Here is a 17,788-nt window from a genome sequence, read left to right as displayed (position 1 = left end):
GTTCAACAAAGCACTGATGTCGGTACATTTAAAAAATGTGAGAGGTCCAAAATTGAGAGGTCAAAATCAGAATTTCCAAAATAACATGGTCCAGATGCAGGGGTTACAGCCCATGCAGCAAATGCAAATGCCGCGTGTTCAACCAGCACAAATGCAGCAGGTACAATAGCAGGTTCCCATGGTACCTAGACAGCAAATGCAATTACCCTTAGCTCCAATGGGACAGCAACAGGTGATGCTTCCTCAGCAGGTCACAGGTCAAGTAGTAAGTCAAAATACAGTACAGCAGTTCCCATTATGTGGTGAAGATGGAATGAATGATGAATAGTCGGATGAGACCAGTGAAGAGTGCAGGCTTGCAGCGTCCCTAGAAGTAGTCCAGAGGGGACCCTATGTAGAGGGAAAGGTGATGGGTCACAAGGTTTCATTCTTGGTTGACACCGGAGCTACATGCTCTACAGTCAGAAGTGCAGAGGTTCCGAAATTGCCACTTTCAGGGCGTACCATAAGAGTGTTAGGAGTAGCAAACCAGTACTTGACAAACCCGATCACAGATCCGGTGCAAGTTGAGATTGGCAACTTTCAGGGACTGCATAAGTTTGTAGTCTGCGATTCAAGTCCTGTGTCCCTACTGGGAAGAGACTTACTGTGCAAAACGAAATGTTCAATTACTTGTTCCAACAATGGAATGGAGGTGCAGACAAATAGTGATGATGGTCAGTTCTCAGAGTTAGAGACGGAAACCGCGAATGAGGATTACCCTTTGATAACCTTATTCCCGATGCTTACAGTAACTGACTTACCTGCTGAATTACAGGGAACAGAGACAGAGAAAGTGTGGGATTTGACAGTAAAGGAAGTGGGGCTGATAAAAGGAGTGGAACCAGTTAAAGTACAAGTGAAGCCAAATGCAATGTTTCCCCAGGTGCCACAGTACCACATGGCACAAGATGTCCTTATCCAGGTGTCGCAAATAATTGCGGATTTTGGAAAGCAAGGAGTTTTGAAAGAAATGTTGAGCAGCCAGTGTAATTCACCAATAATGGGTCTGAAAAAGCCTTGTGGGAAGGTTCGAATTGTGCAGGACTTGAGGAAAATAAACGAGAGTGTGGTAAAATGTTGCCCCATAGTACCAAATCCAGCAGTGATTATGTTTCAGGTTCCGTGTGATGCAGAGTGGTTCACCATTGTTGACCTGTCACAAGCATTCTTTTCGGTGCCTCTTCATGAGGACAGCCAATTTTTATTCAGTTTTAAATTCCTGGACAAGGTGAACAGTTGGTGCAGAATTCCTCAAGGGTTTTCCGAGTGACCATCCATCTTCAATCAGATATTGAAGAAGGATTTGGAGTCATTAGAACTGCCTTTCAGTTCGACTCTGGTGCAATACATTGATGACTTACCGATTGCGTCCAGGACAAAAGACGACTGCAGGTATGACACAATTGCCTTACTGAACCATTTGGGAAAGAATGGACATAAAGTGTCTCCAAAGAAACTGCAGTACTGTCAGAAAGATGTAAAATACTTAGGGCACTTGATTGAGAGAGGTTCTAGGAGAATATCAAAGGAAAGTGTGACAGCTATACTACAGATTAACCCACCGACAACAAAGTGAGATGTCAGGATGTTTTGGGAATGGTGGGCTACTGTCGCCAGTGGATACCCAACTTTTCAATTATCTCTAAACCATTGATAAAACTGACAGGCAAGGAAACTAAGGATGACCCCTATACCGTAACTCTGTCCAAGGAAGAGCTTGAGTCATTCATGGAATTGAGGGAGTGCATGTGCAGGGCACCAGCTTTAGGTATGCCTGATTACACGAAGCCTTTTCTACTGTTTTGTCATGAACGTGATGCTTGTTCTTTGTCTTGACACAGGTCCATGGAGGTGCAAACCGTCCTGTAGCGTATTTTTCAGCTACCTTGGACCCAGTCGCAGCAGCCTTACCGGGTTGTTTGCACGCAGTTGCAGAAGTTGGTCAGAGCCTCATGCAGTGTGAAGGCATAGTGATGGGACATCCCTTAACAGTAATGGTTCCACATTCAGTTGAAATTCTGTTGACTCGAACTAAAACCCAGCACATGACAAATGCCCGACTTACCCGATATGAGACAATTATTTTAAGCTCACCAAATGTCTCCTTGAAGCGATGTACTGTATTGAACCCGGCAACTCTACTTCCTGTTGAAAGTACTGAGATTAATAACGAAGAGGAAGTGGAGCATGACTTTCTTGAGGTAACAGAACTATGTACCAAGCCCCGACCTGACATTCAAGATACGCCAATAAAAGAAAATGACTGCATTATGTTTGTTGATGGATCCTGTTTGAGAGACTCACCCGGAATACTGAGAGCTGGTTATGCTGTGTGTACAATCGCTGGTATTATTGAAGCTTCCTGGCTCGAGAGAGTGTATTCCGCACAAGTGGCAGAATGAATTGCCCTTACTAAAGCATGCCACGCCGCTGAGAACCTGAAAGTCACTATTTATACTAACAGCAGATACGGATTTGGCATTGTACATGATTTTGGCCAATTATGGTCACAGAGAGGTTTTATGATGACCTCTTCTGGTTCTCCGGTGAAAAATGGCGAACAGATTAAGGATTTGTTAAATGCGATTCAGTTACCTCTTGAAATTGCCGCGGTGAAATGCAAGGCTCATGTTAAATCACAAGACTTTGTATCAATGGGAAATGGCTATGCAGATCAAGTCGCAAGGTTTTGTGCATTGAACTGTATATCGTTTAAGGATCAGTGGGAATTGTTACTGCAAACTGAAAATGAAACATGTTTGAACTTTGTCTTAAGAGTAGTTGATACCTTAGATGAGTTAAAATCACTGCAGGGCCGTGCAAGCAGGGAGGAGAAACGCTCTTGGCAGAGAATACAATGCGTACAAAGAGCTGACGACTTGTGGGTCTCAGAAGAGGGGAAACTGGATTTGCCAAACAGTTTTTTGTCACAATTTGCAAGGCTTTATCATGGACAGGCACACCTTGGGAGAGATGCAATGATCAGATTATTCAAAATTGACTGGTTTAACCCGAAATTCAGACAAGCCTTAGAGGTTACTTGTCACAGGTGCATCATCTGTCAGCAGATGAATGCAGGAAAAGGGACTGTGGTAACTTTGAGCCACATATGGAGAGCTGGCGGTCCATTTAGCAAGATGCAAATGGATTTCATTGAAATGCCTGTATGTGGAGGATTGAGGTACGTGTTGGTGATTGTGTGTGTTTTCAGTCACTGGATTGAAGCCTATCCCACACGTAGGAACGACAGTCTCACAGTTGCAAAGCTGTTGCTTAGAGAACTAATACCCAGGTTCGGTTTTCCGGTCTCTTTAGAATCAGATAGAGGCAGACACTTCGACAATGAGGTGATTAAGCTCTTGTGTGCTGTGTTAGACATTGAACAGAAGCTGCATTGTAGCTACCGCCCTGAAGCATCAGGTCTAGTAGAACAGATGAATGGTACCTTGAAGTCGAGAATGGCAAAAATGTGCGCAGCTACTAATATGAAATGGCCAGATGCATTGCCCTTAGTGCTGATGTCGATGAGAAACACCCCTGATAAGAAGACAGGACTATCACCCCATGAGATCCTCATGGGCAGAGCTATGAGGCTACCCGCAGTACCCACAAATGCTCTTGTGAATATCACGGATGATATGGTGTTGGACTACTGCAAAGGTTTGGCTGATGTGGTTTGCTCTTTTTCCCACCAGGTGGAAGCCAACACATTGCCACCGATCAGTGATCCAGGTCACACCCTGCAAGCCGGTGACTGGGTGGTTGTCAAGAAGCACGTGAGAAAGTTGTGTTTGGAGCTGCGCTGGAAGGGGCCATACCAAGTAATACGGACAACAACCACTGCTGTGAAATGTGCAGGCGTTTCAAACTGGATACATGCCAGTCACACAAAGAAGGTAACATGTCAGACTGATGAGGAACTTGAAGTTTCCGACTCAGCAATTCCAGAGAAGGAAGTCTAAGGGCCAGAAAACAGCCAAGGGAGAACTGAGACTACAGGAGAGCCCACTGAGAACGGCCTAGTCCCTCAAACAGTAAACAAGTTTGAGAGAGGTGACAGTGAGCCTATCTCAGTAGAGGCAGCAGGAGAACTAAATCAAGGAGAGGTTCTCCCAGAAGTAGACGGGTACAGGTTAGAGCTTGAACCTGTTACAGACCCAGAAGAAGAAGAAGGGGAAATAGTAGAGAAGTCAAAGCATACCGGCATCCCCTCAGCCAGTTGCAGGTCCGTCAAGAGAAAACACCATAGCACAAGAGGAGGGTGCTGTTCAGCGACCTGAAAGGACAAGCATAAAGGTGATAACTGGCCAGAGAAGCAGGCTGCGAAAGAAAAGGTCGTACCAGACGAAACAATAGCAGAAGAAATCGATACAACCCGAATAGAGGATCTAAGTGAAGAAGAATTGCAAAGTGAACGCAGATTGAAAAGAAAAAGAACCGCAAATAGAAGGTACGCAGGTCCTGAATGGGCATATGCAACAACATCTGAATGGCAACAAGAATTCTTAGCGTTCTGTTTTGATTGAGAAGTACCAGGCCAATACTACAGTACTTGAAATCAATCAGAGAAAGAGGCTGTGTTAAAACTGAAATTGAAATTGAAAGCTGAAACGCTGAGAAAGGGACTTATAAACTACCGGATGTGACACTAATAACCTGAATTGACTTTGAAACCCGATTATGACAAGCTGCTAACCTGACTGACAAAAGGGTCCTGGAGTGAGTGAAACGCTGTAAATACACGCAGAGAGAAAGAGAGACTTGCATCAAGAGAAAAAAAGAAAGAAAAAAAAAGAAGAGCTTTTAAAATTATCCTCAAGTTGATTGTTAGCTTTGAGTTGTTCTGCTATCTGATTCTTTACAGACCATGGCTCATAATAGAGGTAATAGCAAGAAAGGTAAAATGTGTGGTTGGTTAAGTGTTGTATTAGGTATTGTATGTGCAATAATAATTGTAGGTGTGATTGTGGGAATGTCGTGGGTGGATAACAAAGCGACTAACAATGCTTCAAAACCTGAGACTACAACACTAACACCATGGGAAAAGTTTGAGCAGGATACAAAACACTTGCATGAGGGAACTAATTCGAAAGGGGAACTCTCCACTAACATCTTCTATCGCTTGCTGAATGAGTATGTTGAAACCATGGATGCGAGAAACTGTTGTGTGCACAAAGATTCCTTCATCCGTACAAGAAGGGGTCACCTATCATAGTCTTCCACTAACATACGGGATAAGTTGTAGCTTGCTACTAACAAGATTTTATGACCAGGAGCATGTGCAATATTTTTACTCAAATTTGGATGTGGTGTTTTCCTTTGTGCCAGTGATTGAGTTTCTGAATAAATTAGCTAAGGAGCATAGTATAAAATTAGTTAGAGGTTTCCTTAAACCGACACTTACATTTGGGACAGCTTATGCACACCGCAACAATCTGACTTGCTTATTAACACCTGTAGAGATAAGCTTCTTAGATCACACTGATGATAGATGCAAAGCACTGAAAGAAAGATTAGAAAGGGGGCTAGAGAAACGCACATATGCAAATGATTATGCTTACTCTCCAATAAAGACGCAAGGCAAATTAGCTATAGATGCATTACATGTAGGGAGGCTTTGTATATACAGGCCAACATCTGATCATGACACTTTATTTGTGGGAACGAGTGAATGCAGGCATGTGTTTTTGTTTCAGAGTAAATGGACATTCATGTTAAATGGACAGGATCCAGCGATCCCTGGGATCTATTATATCTGTGGACTTAATGCTTATTACCGTCTTCCTAAGGGATGGTATGGGACATGTTATTTGGGGATAGTTTTCCCAAAGATTTACCAGATTGATGACTTAAAGCAAATACCTAAAGCGTCTGAATTACAACATGCAAGACAAAAACGAGAGACAGAGGCTGCTGTCGTTGGCGACATATTTGGAGCCATAATTCCTTCAGTAGGGGTTATTCTAAACTCCATAAAGATTCGAAAGTTGTCTACTATGGTAGATAACATGCTGACAAATTTTACAGGGGCTATACTCCTGATGGATACTGAACTTGCTGCGGAAAGAGCTATGACTCTTCAAAATCGGCTTGCTTTAGACATTCTTTTAGTAAAGAGTGGCGGAGTCTGCAAGATGCTCAACAAACGTCATTGTTGCTCATTTATACCAGACAATAGTAAAAAGATTAGAGTTATGCTTACTAACCTAACTAGAGATAGTGCAGATTTGAAGGAAATGAAGGAACCTGGAGTGTGGGAAAAAGTGGGAAAAGGAATTGCCAAAGTAGGGAGCTGGTTTAGCAACATTTGGAATGGGGTTCTTGCAAAAATACTAGGGGGTCTATTAATTGTTCTGGTCTGTTTATTAGGTTTATGGGGAGCATGCTAAATTAATGACAAAATTAAAAGAAATTGGACGAAGAGAAACAAGAGAAATGAGGAAAGTGAAAGGGAGAAAATGTTCAATGAAATTTGGGAAAGTTCACACAAGGGACAAGATGTTGAAATGCGCATTATGCGCAAGGTGAAAAATTAAACATGAAAGGTTGAAAGGGAAAGGTTTGTGTGATGATAACCTATATTAAAATGAAATGTTTATGAATTAATGTGTGATAATGCCGCATAGAAACTGTAGTAATGATTTTTCGCTTAAACGTGCACTTGAAATGTGACCACGGGGAGTGGCCGTCAATGTATACATGGACTAATAAAAGTGACTAACTTTATGAATTAATATAAAGAATAAGTTTATACTAATTATTACATTATTAAATTTGTGCTGAAATCCTTGTAGGCCTTAAGTTAGCATGAGTCGAAGCTTAGCTGCTTGGCTCTCATATTAAACTTATTTTCCTATCTTGCAGTGTGCTGACTCGCAAAAGGACATGACCCCTTGTTGTTTTCTTCAAACTAGAAGCTGAATGTAATCGTAGTAGAGAGGTCTTCAAACTGGGGGGCGGGCCCCCCTAGGGGGGCCTGAAGTGATCCCAGGGGGGGCCCCAGACTCTGGCCAAAATAAATATTATACAGATAACAGGCCTTTGTTTTAAGCAGAAGCATGTTATTGCAGTTTTAAAAAGGTAACAGTACTTAACTGCAATGTTTAAATAGGTTTAGACATATTTAAACATTGCCATGTTTATAAAATTATTGTGAAAAATTCTAAGGGGGGGGCCCAATGATTTTTATTTTTCAACTGGGGGGGCGTGGCATAAAAAAGTTTGGAGACCTCTGCCGTAGTAGATACGTTCCCATGAAATCCCCACTGCTTGTAGAAAATGTTAATCAAAATGCAACAGTGTAGATTTATGTAATGTACAAGGTCGTTCAAACCGCTGAAGACAAATGGAGCTACTGACCAAAAGATGTGCAAAGAATTACAGAAGGATGAAATCATACCGGACGTGCTACCTCCGAAGACGTCAATCATGTGGACCAATAAAAAGCTTGTAAAATAATATGGGGTGAAAGATTAATGACATAATCCATTTCCTAATTGGGTAAAGATAGTGGGGTATAACGTTCAACCAATTGAATTTTAGGGGAATGTACAACGTAAAAGGGATAAAAACCCATCACACAGAGAACCATTAGAGGTGGGTTAGGGAATGCTTTTGATTTTATCCAGAAACTTTGTCACTCTGATTGGGTGACTTATTGGTTTACTTAAAACCATCCTCGTCCTTAGATTGCCCCTTTACACTTTGCCTCCTTATGAGGGAATTGCCCCTTTTGTCCTGGAGCTGAATTCTGATTGATGGTGATTAGACTGATGTCCTGAAGACGAAGACTGAACCTGAGTGCTGACCTAAATTTTGGAGGGTAATTATGACAATACAATTGTGATTTGTCTGTTTGCTTTTCCTTTCTAGGTACCAACTGCTTATTTTTGACAGAGACCATAGCTAGATGTTTTCCAAATCAGTGTTCCAAATTATTTTGCATGAAGCCCAACATGCTAATAATTCTAATCATCGGGTTGGACAGGGGTTCACTAAAACTGACGCAAAGAGACAAACGACTGAATCTATGCTTTGTTGAACTGAAGCGTTAATAACACTCCGCTAAACTCGATCTATGTTCACGCTGTGTTATGTTTTAATGTTTGTGATTCTTGCCATAATGAAATCTTATCAGAGTTGCCATATTGTGACTATGCTAGTGTGTTTCTTGGTTTTGAGACTAACACACCTACTTTTAGAATTGTAACCAATAGGGAATAAAACTCATAAAATTCTACTAAACTGGTGTGGTTATTCATGACTGCAAGGTCATGGTGGTGCCTTGAATCGATTAATGTCTTTGTCTAAAGTGAAAAGCATTGTGGTAATAAATATTGATGACATTATGGACGTATTGATCGACATATTGATTAGTTATCTCGTCCTAAGGTGTCTCTCAACTGGGTCAAAAGATTCATTAGCCTAAAACGAGTCCTAATGGGTGATAAATTATCATAAAGGGACGCGTTAACACTGACATGCTGGACCCAGAGGACCTAATCCATCCACGTTCAGCGTAATGGGTCTCAGTTCCAAAGGTGGCCTCCTATCTTGCGAGGCATTTAAGTAAACCCTTGGATAAGGAGGTATGCACTCCCCTTAAGGTGGAATGCCCGCACCCCTCTCTAGAGGGTAAGGTGTCCCTAACCCCCCCAGACCGATGCCAGGATGGCCACATTCCTATCTAGGTTTGTAAGGGATCCCAAGAATGGGATAGACAGGTCTTGGCGCTCGTGCCAGGCCACTTGTTAGAAGTTATACGCCCCATAGTAAAGATCCTGGACATGGCAAATGACACCAAATCTTCAGACTCCCTAATTTCCCCCGAAGCACTGTCTGGATGGGCTCAACGAGCCTTAATCTTTCTGGGTAACTTCAACTGCCCAATATCCACTGAAAGGCGGTCACTCCTAATAAAAGTTGTCCTGAAATTAGGGGAACTAGCGACCTCTAAGAGGGTTCCGGTGGCTCATGGAGTCCTCTTTAGGGACCCCTTCATCCACGAATTGTTGGAAGTTAGTGAACACGTTCACATCCTTAGACCAATCCCAGGCCTCAATTGCTCCCTAGGTTTTTGCCTGTGAATGATGTGGAAGAGGCTCCCAGTTTGCCGCTTTACACAACCCGCCTCCAGAGATGGGGAGGCTAGACGTGGAGAATGGCAGGGTGTATCCCTCTTGGGAACCTTACACCCCACAAGACGCTACCCACTGCAGCGTGGATCCAGAGCAATCTCAAGGAGCAACAACTCCTCTCAAGGTTAGTGTTCTTCCATTATTGGGGTACAAGCTAGGAGGTAGATTAGCGCAGTTCATTCAAAACTGTGAAAAACTTACTTCAGACACCTGGGTCCTGCAAACAGTCAAAGGGTTTCAAACAGAATTCTATGGTTCTCTATTCCAACCACAGAGACCAAAGCCCTTGGTATTTTTCCTCCCTAAATTAGTTTAATGGATTCGATGTAGGAGGCTGGCCTGGCTTATATTGGGTACCTAATGGTACTTACACCTTGTGCAAGGTCCAGTTATCCCTTATTAGTAGATTAGTAGTGTTCTAACAGATTAGGCTGATAGAGGAGGTAGCTATAGCAGAGCACCTTAGGCTGAACTAGGAGACATGCAAAGCTCCTACTATACCACTTATATCATATAGATACTATATCATAAGAAACACAATACTCAGAGTTACTAAAAAATAAAGGTTCTTTATTTTAGTGACAATGTGCCAAAAATATCTCAGAGAATATACTCCCTTAGGAGGTAAGTAAAATACACAAAATATACACAGAAACCAAAATCAGGTAAGTTAAACAATCAGAAGGTACGGCAAACCCTGTAGAATACAATAGGATGAAATAGGCCTTGGGGCAACACAAACCATATACTAAGAAAGTGGAATGCGAACCACAAATGGACCCCTAAGCTAATTTAGTGTGTAGAAGGTCACTGGGAGTGTAAGAAAACACTAAGGGCATCCAAGATACCCCACCCCAAGACCCTGGAAGGTAGGAGTAAAGTACTACTATTTTGCCAGAAACACACTAAGATTGTGATAGAGGACTTTGCAAAGACCACAACAGACTGCAAAGCACTGAAGACAGACTCCTGGACCCGAGGACCTGGAAAGGAAGGGGGCCGAGTCGTGAAAGTGTCCGGGGGAGCAGGAGCCCACTAAACCCCGGATGAAGGTGCAAAATGGCTGCCTCCAGATGGAAGAAGCTGAAGATTCCACGGAGTGCTGGAGGATGCAGAGTTGTATCTTTGGAGAAAGACCGCAAACAAGCCTTGCTAGCCGCAAGAGTCGCAGTTGAAGAAAAAGGGTGCTGCCCGGGCCCAGGAAGGACCAGGATGTCGCCAGTTGGCAGAGGAGACAGAGGGGGCCCTCAGCAACGTGGAGAGAAGGTAGCACCTGCAGAAGTCCTTGAACACGGGTTCAAGAAGACTGAGCAGAGCGGTCGTCTCAACACTACAAAAGAAGGTCCCACGAAGCCTGAGGTCAACTCAGGGAGTTGAGCAATGCAGGGCGGAGTGCTGGGGACCTGGGCTTGGCTGTGCACGATGGATTCCTTGGAAATGTGCACAGAAGCCCTAGCAGCTGCAGTTCACGCGGTGCACAGGATTACTGTCTGGAGAGGGTACTTACCTCCTCCAAATTTAGACAGTTGGACTACTAGACAGTCTGGGTCACTTGGGTCCACCACCTGTGTTCCAGGGGCCACGCTCGTCAGGATGAGAGGGGTCCCAGAGTACCGGTGACGCTGAAGTTTGGTGCCTGCTGGAGCAGGGGGAAGATTCCGTCAACCCACAGGAGATTTCTTTGTGGCTTCCAGTGCGGGATGAAGGCAGGCATCCCCCAAAGCATGCACCACCAGGAAACAGTCGAGAAAGGCACCAGGATAAGGCGCTACAATGTCGCTGGTAGTCTTCTTGCTACTTTGTTGCAGTTTTGCAGGCGTCCTGGAGCAGTCAGCGGTCGATCCTTGGCAGAAGTCGAAGAGAGAGGTGCAGAGGAACTCTGGTGAATTCTTGCAAGTCGTTATCTGAGGAAAAGCCCACTGAAGAGACCCTAAGTAGCCCTCAGAGGAGGATTGGCCACCTAGTCAGGTAAACACCTATCAGGAGGAGTCTCTGACGTCACCTGCTGGTACTAGCCACTCAGAGGCCTCCAAAGTGCCCTCACACCTCTGGATTCAAGATGGCAGAGGTCTGAGACACACTGGAGGAGCTCTGGGCACCATCCCTGGGGTGGTGATGGACAGGGGAGTGGTCACTCCCCTTTCCTTTGTCCAGTTTCGCGCCAGAGCAGCGACTGGGGGTTCCCTGAACCGGTGTAGACAGGCTTATGCAAGGAGGGCTCCATCTGTGCCCTTCAAAGCATTTCCAGAGGCTGGGGGAGGCTACTCCTCCCCAGCCCTTAACACCTATTTCCAAAGGGAAAGGGTGTAACATCCTCTCAGAGGAAATTCTTTGTTCTGCCTTCCTGGGACTGGGCTGCCCAGAACCCAGGAGGGCAGAACCCTGTCTATGGGTTGGCAGCAGCGGTAGCTGCAGAAAAAACCCCAGAGAGCTGGTTTGGCAGTACCCGGTCCATAGTGGAGCCCCGGGAATGCATGGGATTGGCTCCCCAATACCAGATTTGGCATGGGGGGGGGGAACAATTCCATGATCTTAGACATGTTACATGCTCATATTCGGAGTTATCATTGTGAAGCTACATATAGGTGTTGACCTATATGTAGTGCACGGGTGTAATGGAACCCTCATCCCCTTGTGTTGGCAGGCTCTCTCCGTCTCATGGCCTGGAGGATTACCGGGAACATTGGAAAATCCTGGGTATTTCAGGAGAGGCTACGTTGATACTCTGCAAAGCCTGGTTGGATAGCACTAATAAGCAATATCACTTCACCTGGCTCAGTGGGTGGGTTGGTGTCGCCAACAGCAATTGGATCCCGTGGGGGCAGACATTGTCCACATTTTGAACTTCATTGCATCTTTGGCTTCTGAAGGAATGGCTTATAGATCTGTTAATACATTTTGATCCGTCATATCAGCAGGCCACCTTCCGGCGGATGGTCATCCAGTGGGAGAGCACCCCCTAGTGTGTAGACTTCTGAGAGGTATTGGACTGTCCTTTTTACCTCGACCTAGATATTCCTGTCTTTGGGACATCAACGTTTTGTGCCTTTTTCAGTCTTGGCCCTCAAATGAATATCTTTTCAAGAAGCAGATGTCTGCAAAATGGGCTACCCTGCTATGTCTTGTTTCTTGTCGCAGAGTCTCGGATGTAAGGGTGCTACATGTAACAGGTAGAGTATTCACCCTGGAACGATTTACGTTCCACATTTATAGACGTACAAGGTGCAATTCCAGAACAGTTTCTTACCAGAAGTTTACAGATTCCCCGGAATTATGTGTGGTCAATGCAATTAAGGCATATGAAAGTATAATGGAGAACCTCCGTCCACATGGGGAAGGAGAATTATTCATTGCACATACCAAACCTCATGAAGCTGTGTCTTCACCTTTCATTGCCAGATGGTTCAAGTGGGTCTTGCAAGAAGCTGGTATCTATACTTATATCTTTGGTGCACATTCTGTGAGAGGGGCCACGGCTTCCAAAGCTTCTCTATAGGAGCTAAACTGGAGGACATCTTGATGTGGCTAATTACTCTTCAGACTCCACAATCAAGGTGTTCTATTTCTAGCCAAACCAGAGTATGCCTTCACTAGTAGTAGACAATCTTTAAACTAGCTTAATCCTCGCCTCCGGGCCTGGCATAGAGTGGAAAATGTCCTAGCTATAACTGAAAGTTTCAATTCTATTAAGGACACAGAAGCGAGGATTATCCCACCCAAGAGTCTGCATGCTTTCCCCACCCAACGTAATAGGTGGGTATTGTTATATTTTGAAGTGACCTTTTGTTTGGCTGATGTAGATCACTGATACATAAAGTCTTTCAGTTCCACATTAGATACGTCTATTCCTTGACTTCCCTATTGTACTATGAATAATCTCATATCTAGTTGGCAGACGTGCCCTTTACACACATTGTCTCCCTTTTTTCCTCAGGGACAGATTTGGCGAAACAGGAATACTGGATCTCTCCTGGCTAATGGTCGCAGGAAGAAAGAGGATGGCAAGACATACACAGGATCTTGAGGGGCACATTGCTCGTGGATTGGTGGAACTGTTGAGGTCTTACCTGGAGCTCATGGGAAATGTATTTTTTCTTGTTTGCTTATTTTCTTGTGCAATGGTTGCTGGTAATAAAACAAGGAAAGAAACAGCCTAATACTCATCTCTGTGTCCTTAATAGAACTAAAACTTTCAATTACGATAGATTGGAAATTCTTCATAGGCCCAATAATGTTTGTTTGGGTGGAACATTTCCAGCTTTCTAAATTCGAACACAAAGGTACATTTGGCATTGAAACAATAATCATTGTTAAGCAATTGCCAAATTCTTGCATGAAAACCTATATTTGACAATCACCTCCAGATTTTTTAAACTTGTTATGCAAGAATGAAACAAATACATATATTTAACGTGTTGTATTATCTTGACCAATTACACTACTTCCCGTGCATCCAACAGTACAAAACCACTACCCAATTCCCAACTGAGTTCTTCCATCACTCACCTCATAATCCTTACGTGGCAGAATCTCTTCATCCTCCTCCCTGGTTTCCCCGAGGATTGTCTGAAAACATAAAAAGAAGATGATGTCTCAAAGTTAAAAAGGGATATGTTCACATCTGCCCCCTAACTCCCCCAGGAACACACCAGCAGCATGAATTCTCTTGCAGGGTGTGCACAGCTGTCCCCTGCATTCTCTCAGTTAAAAATGCATCTGTCCACAACATTCTGCCAGCAGCCAAATGGCACATAACTGTTTATGCAACATTGTCAGCAGCTACATGCATGCATCTGCCCTTGCATTCTTCATGCAGCTGTGTTAGGTATGCCCGCAGTGGTCTCCTACAAACTGTTGGTCCATATGTTACCACCATATCCCCAAAAGCTAACATGCACATTTGTCCCTGGTATTTTGCCACGGCTGCACACATCTATTCCATACTCTATCAGCGAAAGAAGTACCCACATTCCATCACTAACCGTGTTCTTACAGCTACGCTGTATAGGCCCAGCTGCTATAAACATCTGACACAGCGTTCACTTAACAGCTGACCTCTGCTGATTTGCTATTCCAGGGCTTTAAGTGTGCCTGGGCCCTATGGGTCTCAGACCCGGTAGTAATTAAAGATGGACAATGAAACAGGTGCCTATCCGGCATGATAGGCACGTCCTTAACTTTACAAGCAAAAACGCTGTTTGGTTTCTGAACAATGATTGTAGAAAATGTTACAATAATTAATTTCCGCAATTTAATTCCTGTTTCTATTTCCTGCCTTTACCATGGGTTATGCAACATGGTGGTGGAAGCATATGGTGTAGGGATCAGGAGTGAACAGGTCCTTTTTACCTGTCACTGGAGGGAGGCCAATTGGCTCACTCTTTTAAAGTTCTGCTTCTGTGTGCTTAATTCACCCTTGGCCTACAACAGTTTGGTGTATAGAGCTGCGCAATGTACATGTTTTGTACATGTGCTGGTTGTATGTGTGCCTGTTAATGGTACAATACAGAGATAATGCAGTATGTGCATGTTATATGCATGCAACAAAAACAAGGTGGGAGCTCAGTGCATTGCCATCCCAGCACCTTGTTCACACAGATGCTGTGGTAAACGAAATGCATGGTGTAGGAAGCTGGCTCTGTATATACTGTATCAAAATGAGATATAGTGTGCACAGAGTCAAGGGGTTCCCCAAGAGGCTTTACAGAGGCAATAATAGATAATACTAATGCTCTATTTGTGGTAGTGTGGTCGAGCAGTTAGGCTTATCAGAGGGTAGTGTCAAGCATTTGTTGTACACACACAATCAATAAGTGAGAGCACACACTCAATGACTTAACTCCAGGCCAATAGGTTTTTATATAGAAAAATATTCTTTTGTTTATTTTTAGAACCACAAGATTCAGTCTGCAGGTAAGTACATTAAATGTAAGGTACTTTGCAAAGTATACTTAGAAGTTTGAACCAAAACAGTGATGTACATAGTTTTTCATAAAATGGCAATAAGCTATTTTCAATTTTCAACAGTTCCTGGGGGAGGTAAGTACAGTTAGGTTAATGCAGTAAGTAGCGCACTTACAAGTTCAGCCTCTGAAGTATAGGTATCCCATTGTTGGGGGTTCAAGTCAACCCCAAACACCCTGCAACACAGGGCCGGTCAGGTGCGGAGGTCAAAGAGGAGCCAAAATAACATGGGCGCCTATGGAGGCAGGGGGTGCTCCAGTTCTAGAATGCTGGCAGGTAAGTTCCTGCGTCTTCAGAGGGCAGACCAGGAGGGTTTGGTAGATCACTGGGGGGCCCCAAGTAGGCACACAAAACACACCCTCTGCGGCACAGGGGCGGCCAGGTGCAGTGGGCTAACAGGGTGTCAGGTTTTCCTAAGGATTCAATGGAGGGACCGGGGGTCACTCAGATGTTGCAGGCAGGGCAGAGGGGGGCTTCTCGGGCCAGCAACCGACTGGGCAAGGGTGAGGTCCGCCTGCTGGGCACTGCTGCATTGGTGGTCGGTTTCTCACGGGCCTGGGGGCTGCACGTGCAGTGCTTCTTCAAGCGCCGGATATCTTCGTCCCAAGGGTGAGGTCCGCCTGCTGGTCACTGCTGCATTGGTGGTCGGTTTCTCAAGGGCCTGGGGGCTGCACGTGCAGTGCTTCTTCAAGCGCCGGATATCTTCGTCCCGGGCAGTCGCGGGCAGGGATGTCCTCTGCAGGCGTCATCAAGGGAGTTCAGGGAGCACAGCCCAGGGTGGGCACATCGCTGGAGTCACCTGGGGATCCTCCCTGAGTCATTGGTTTCTCTGGACATGGGACTGGGGCGTCGGGTGCAGAGTGGTGGCGACTCACGCTTCTGGAGTGAGGTTGGAGTCCCTTTAAAGCTGGTTTCCTCTTTCTTGGTTGGACAGGTCTGCTGTCCACTGGAATTCTTGATCTTTCTTAGGTGCAGGGCAGTCCTCTGAGTCGGCAGAGGTCGCTGGGCCCGCAGGATGCGTCGCTGGTGCAGGTTCTCTGAAGTAGGAGAAAGACCGGTAGGGCTAGGGCCAAAGCAGTTGTCGTCTTCCTTCTTCTCTGCAAGGTTTTTCAACTAAGCAGTCCTTCTTCTTTGTAGGTCGTCAAGAATCTGAAGTCCTGGGTTCAGGGTCGCCCCCAAATACTAAATTTAGGGGTGTGTTAGGGTTAGAGGGCAGTAGCCAATGGCTACCGTACATGAGGGTTGCTACACCCTCCTTGTGCCCACTCCCTCTGGGGAGGGGGGGGCACATCCCTATTGGTCCTAATCCTCCAAAGCAAGATGGAGGACTTCTTAAGGAGGGGGTCACTTCAGCTCTGGACACCTTAGGGGTGGTCCTGGCTGAGGAGGTGACTCCTCCTTGTTTTTCTCATTATTCCTCTGGACTTGCCACCAAAAGTGGGGGCTCATCCAGGGGGCATGCATCTCCACTGGCTGGAGTGCCCTGGGGGCATTGTAACACCAGGCCTGGGCCTTTGAGGCTCACCGCCAGGTGTTACAGTTCCTGCAGGGGGGAGGTGTGAAACACCTCCACCCAGTGCAGGCTTTGTTTCTGGCCCCAGAGAGCACAAAGGCTCTCACCCCAGGGGGTCAGAAACTCATCTCTCAGTGGCAGGCTGGCACAGACCAGGCAGTCCTGCACCGAAGGATAGGGTAAAATACAGGGGGCATCTCTAAGATGCCCTCTGTATGCATTTTTTAATAAATCCAACACTGGCATCAGTGTAGATTTATTATTCTGAGAAGTCTGATAAACTTCCCAGTATGCAGTGTAGCCATTATGGAACTGTGGAGTTTGTTTTGACAAACTCCCAGACCATATACTTAATATGGCTACACTGTACTTACAATGTCTAAGAATGGACTTAGACACTGTAGGGCAGAGGTCATCAAACTGGGGGGCAGGCCCCCCTGGAGAGGGCCTCAAGTGATCCCGGGGAGGGGGAAGGGCGCCAGGCTCTGGCCAAAAGAAGCATTATATAGATAACAGGGCTTTGTTTTAAGCAGAAGCATGTTATTGCATTTTTAAAAAGGTAACAGTACTTAACTGCAATGTTTAAATAGGTCTAGACTTATTTAAACATTGCAATATTTATAAAATAATTGTGAAGAATTCTGAGGGGGGGGGCAAGGACTTTTATTTTTAAACTGAGGGGGCGCGGCATTAAAATGTTTGGAGACCACTGCTGTAGGGGCATATTGCTCATGCAGCTATGCCCTCACCTGTGGTATAGTGCACCCTGCGTTAGGGCTTTAAGGCCTACTAGAGGGGTGACTTACCTATGCCACAGGCAGTGTTTTGTGTGCATGGCACCCTGGGGGGGATGCCATGTCGACTTTGTGTCCCCCCCCCCCCCCAACACAAACAATCTGCAATGGCAATGTGCATGTGTTAGGTGAGAGGTCCCTTAGAGTGAGACAACACATGCTGCAGCCCTTAGGGACCTTCCCTGGTCACAGGGCCCTTGGTACCACTGGTACATTTTACAAGGGACTTATCTGTGTGCCAGGGTGTGCCAATTGTGGAAACAATGGTACATTTTTAGTGAAAGAACACTGGTGCTGAGGCCTGGTTAGTAGGGTCTCAGCACAATCTTAGTCAAGTC

The 17,788-nt window shown here is 45.1% G+C and overlaps 1 protein-coding gene across 1 annotated transcript in view; it reads right to left on the bottom strand.

The window, feature by feature from the left end:
- Positions 1 to 17,788, bottom strand: part of CLCN6 (chloride voltage-gated channel 6) — a 194,660-nt gene that overhangs the window by 173,761 nt on the left and 3,111 nt on the right. Inside the window, exon 2 of the mRNA XM_069241255.1 lies at positions 13,686 to 13,745. Within this exon, the coding sequence (XP_069097356.1) occupies positions 13,686 to 13,745 (60 nt within the window). The remainder of the gene's footprint in view (positions 1 to 13,685; positions 13,746 to 17,788) is intronic.

The sequence above is a fragment of the Pleurodeles waltl genome, chromosome 6 (assembly GCF_031143425.1).
Source record: "Pleurodeles waltl isolate 20211129_DDA chromosome 6, aPleWal1.hap1.20221129, whole genome shotgun sequence".
NCBI classification, from domain to species: Eukaryota; Metazoa; Chordata; class Amphibia; order Caudata; family Salamandridae; genus Pleurodeles; species Pleurodeles waltl.
The sequence above is the reverse complement of the archived record's forward strand: the minus strand, read 5'-3'. Positions and strand labels throughout refer to the sequence as shown.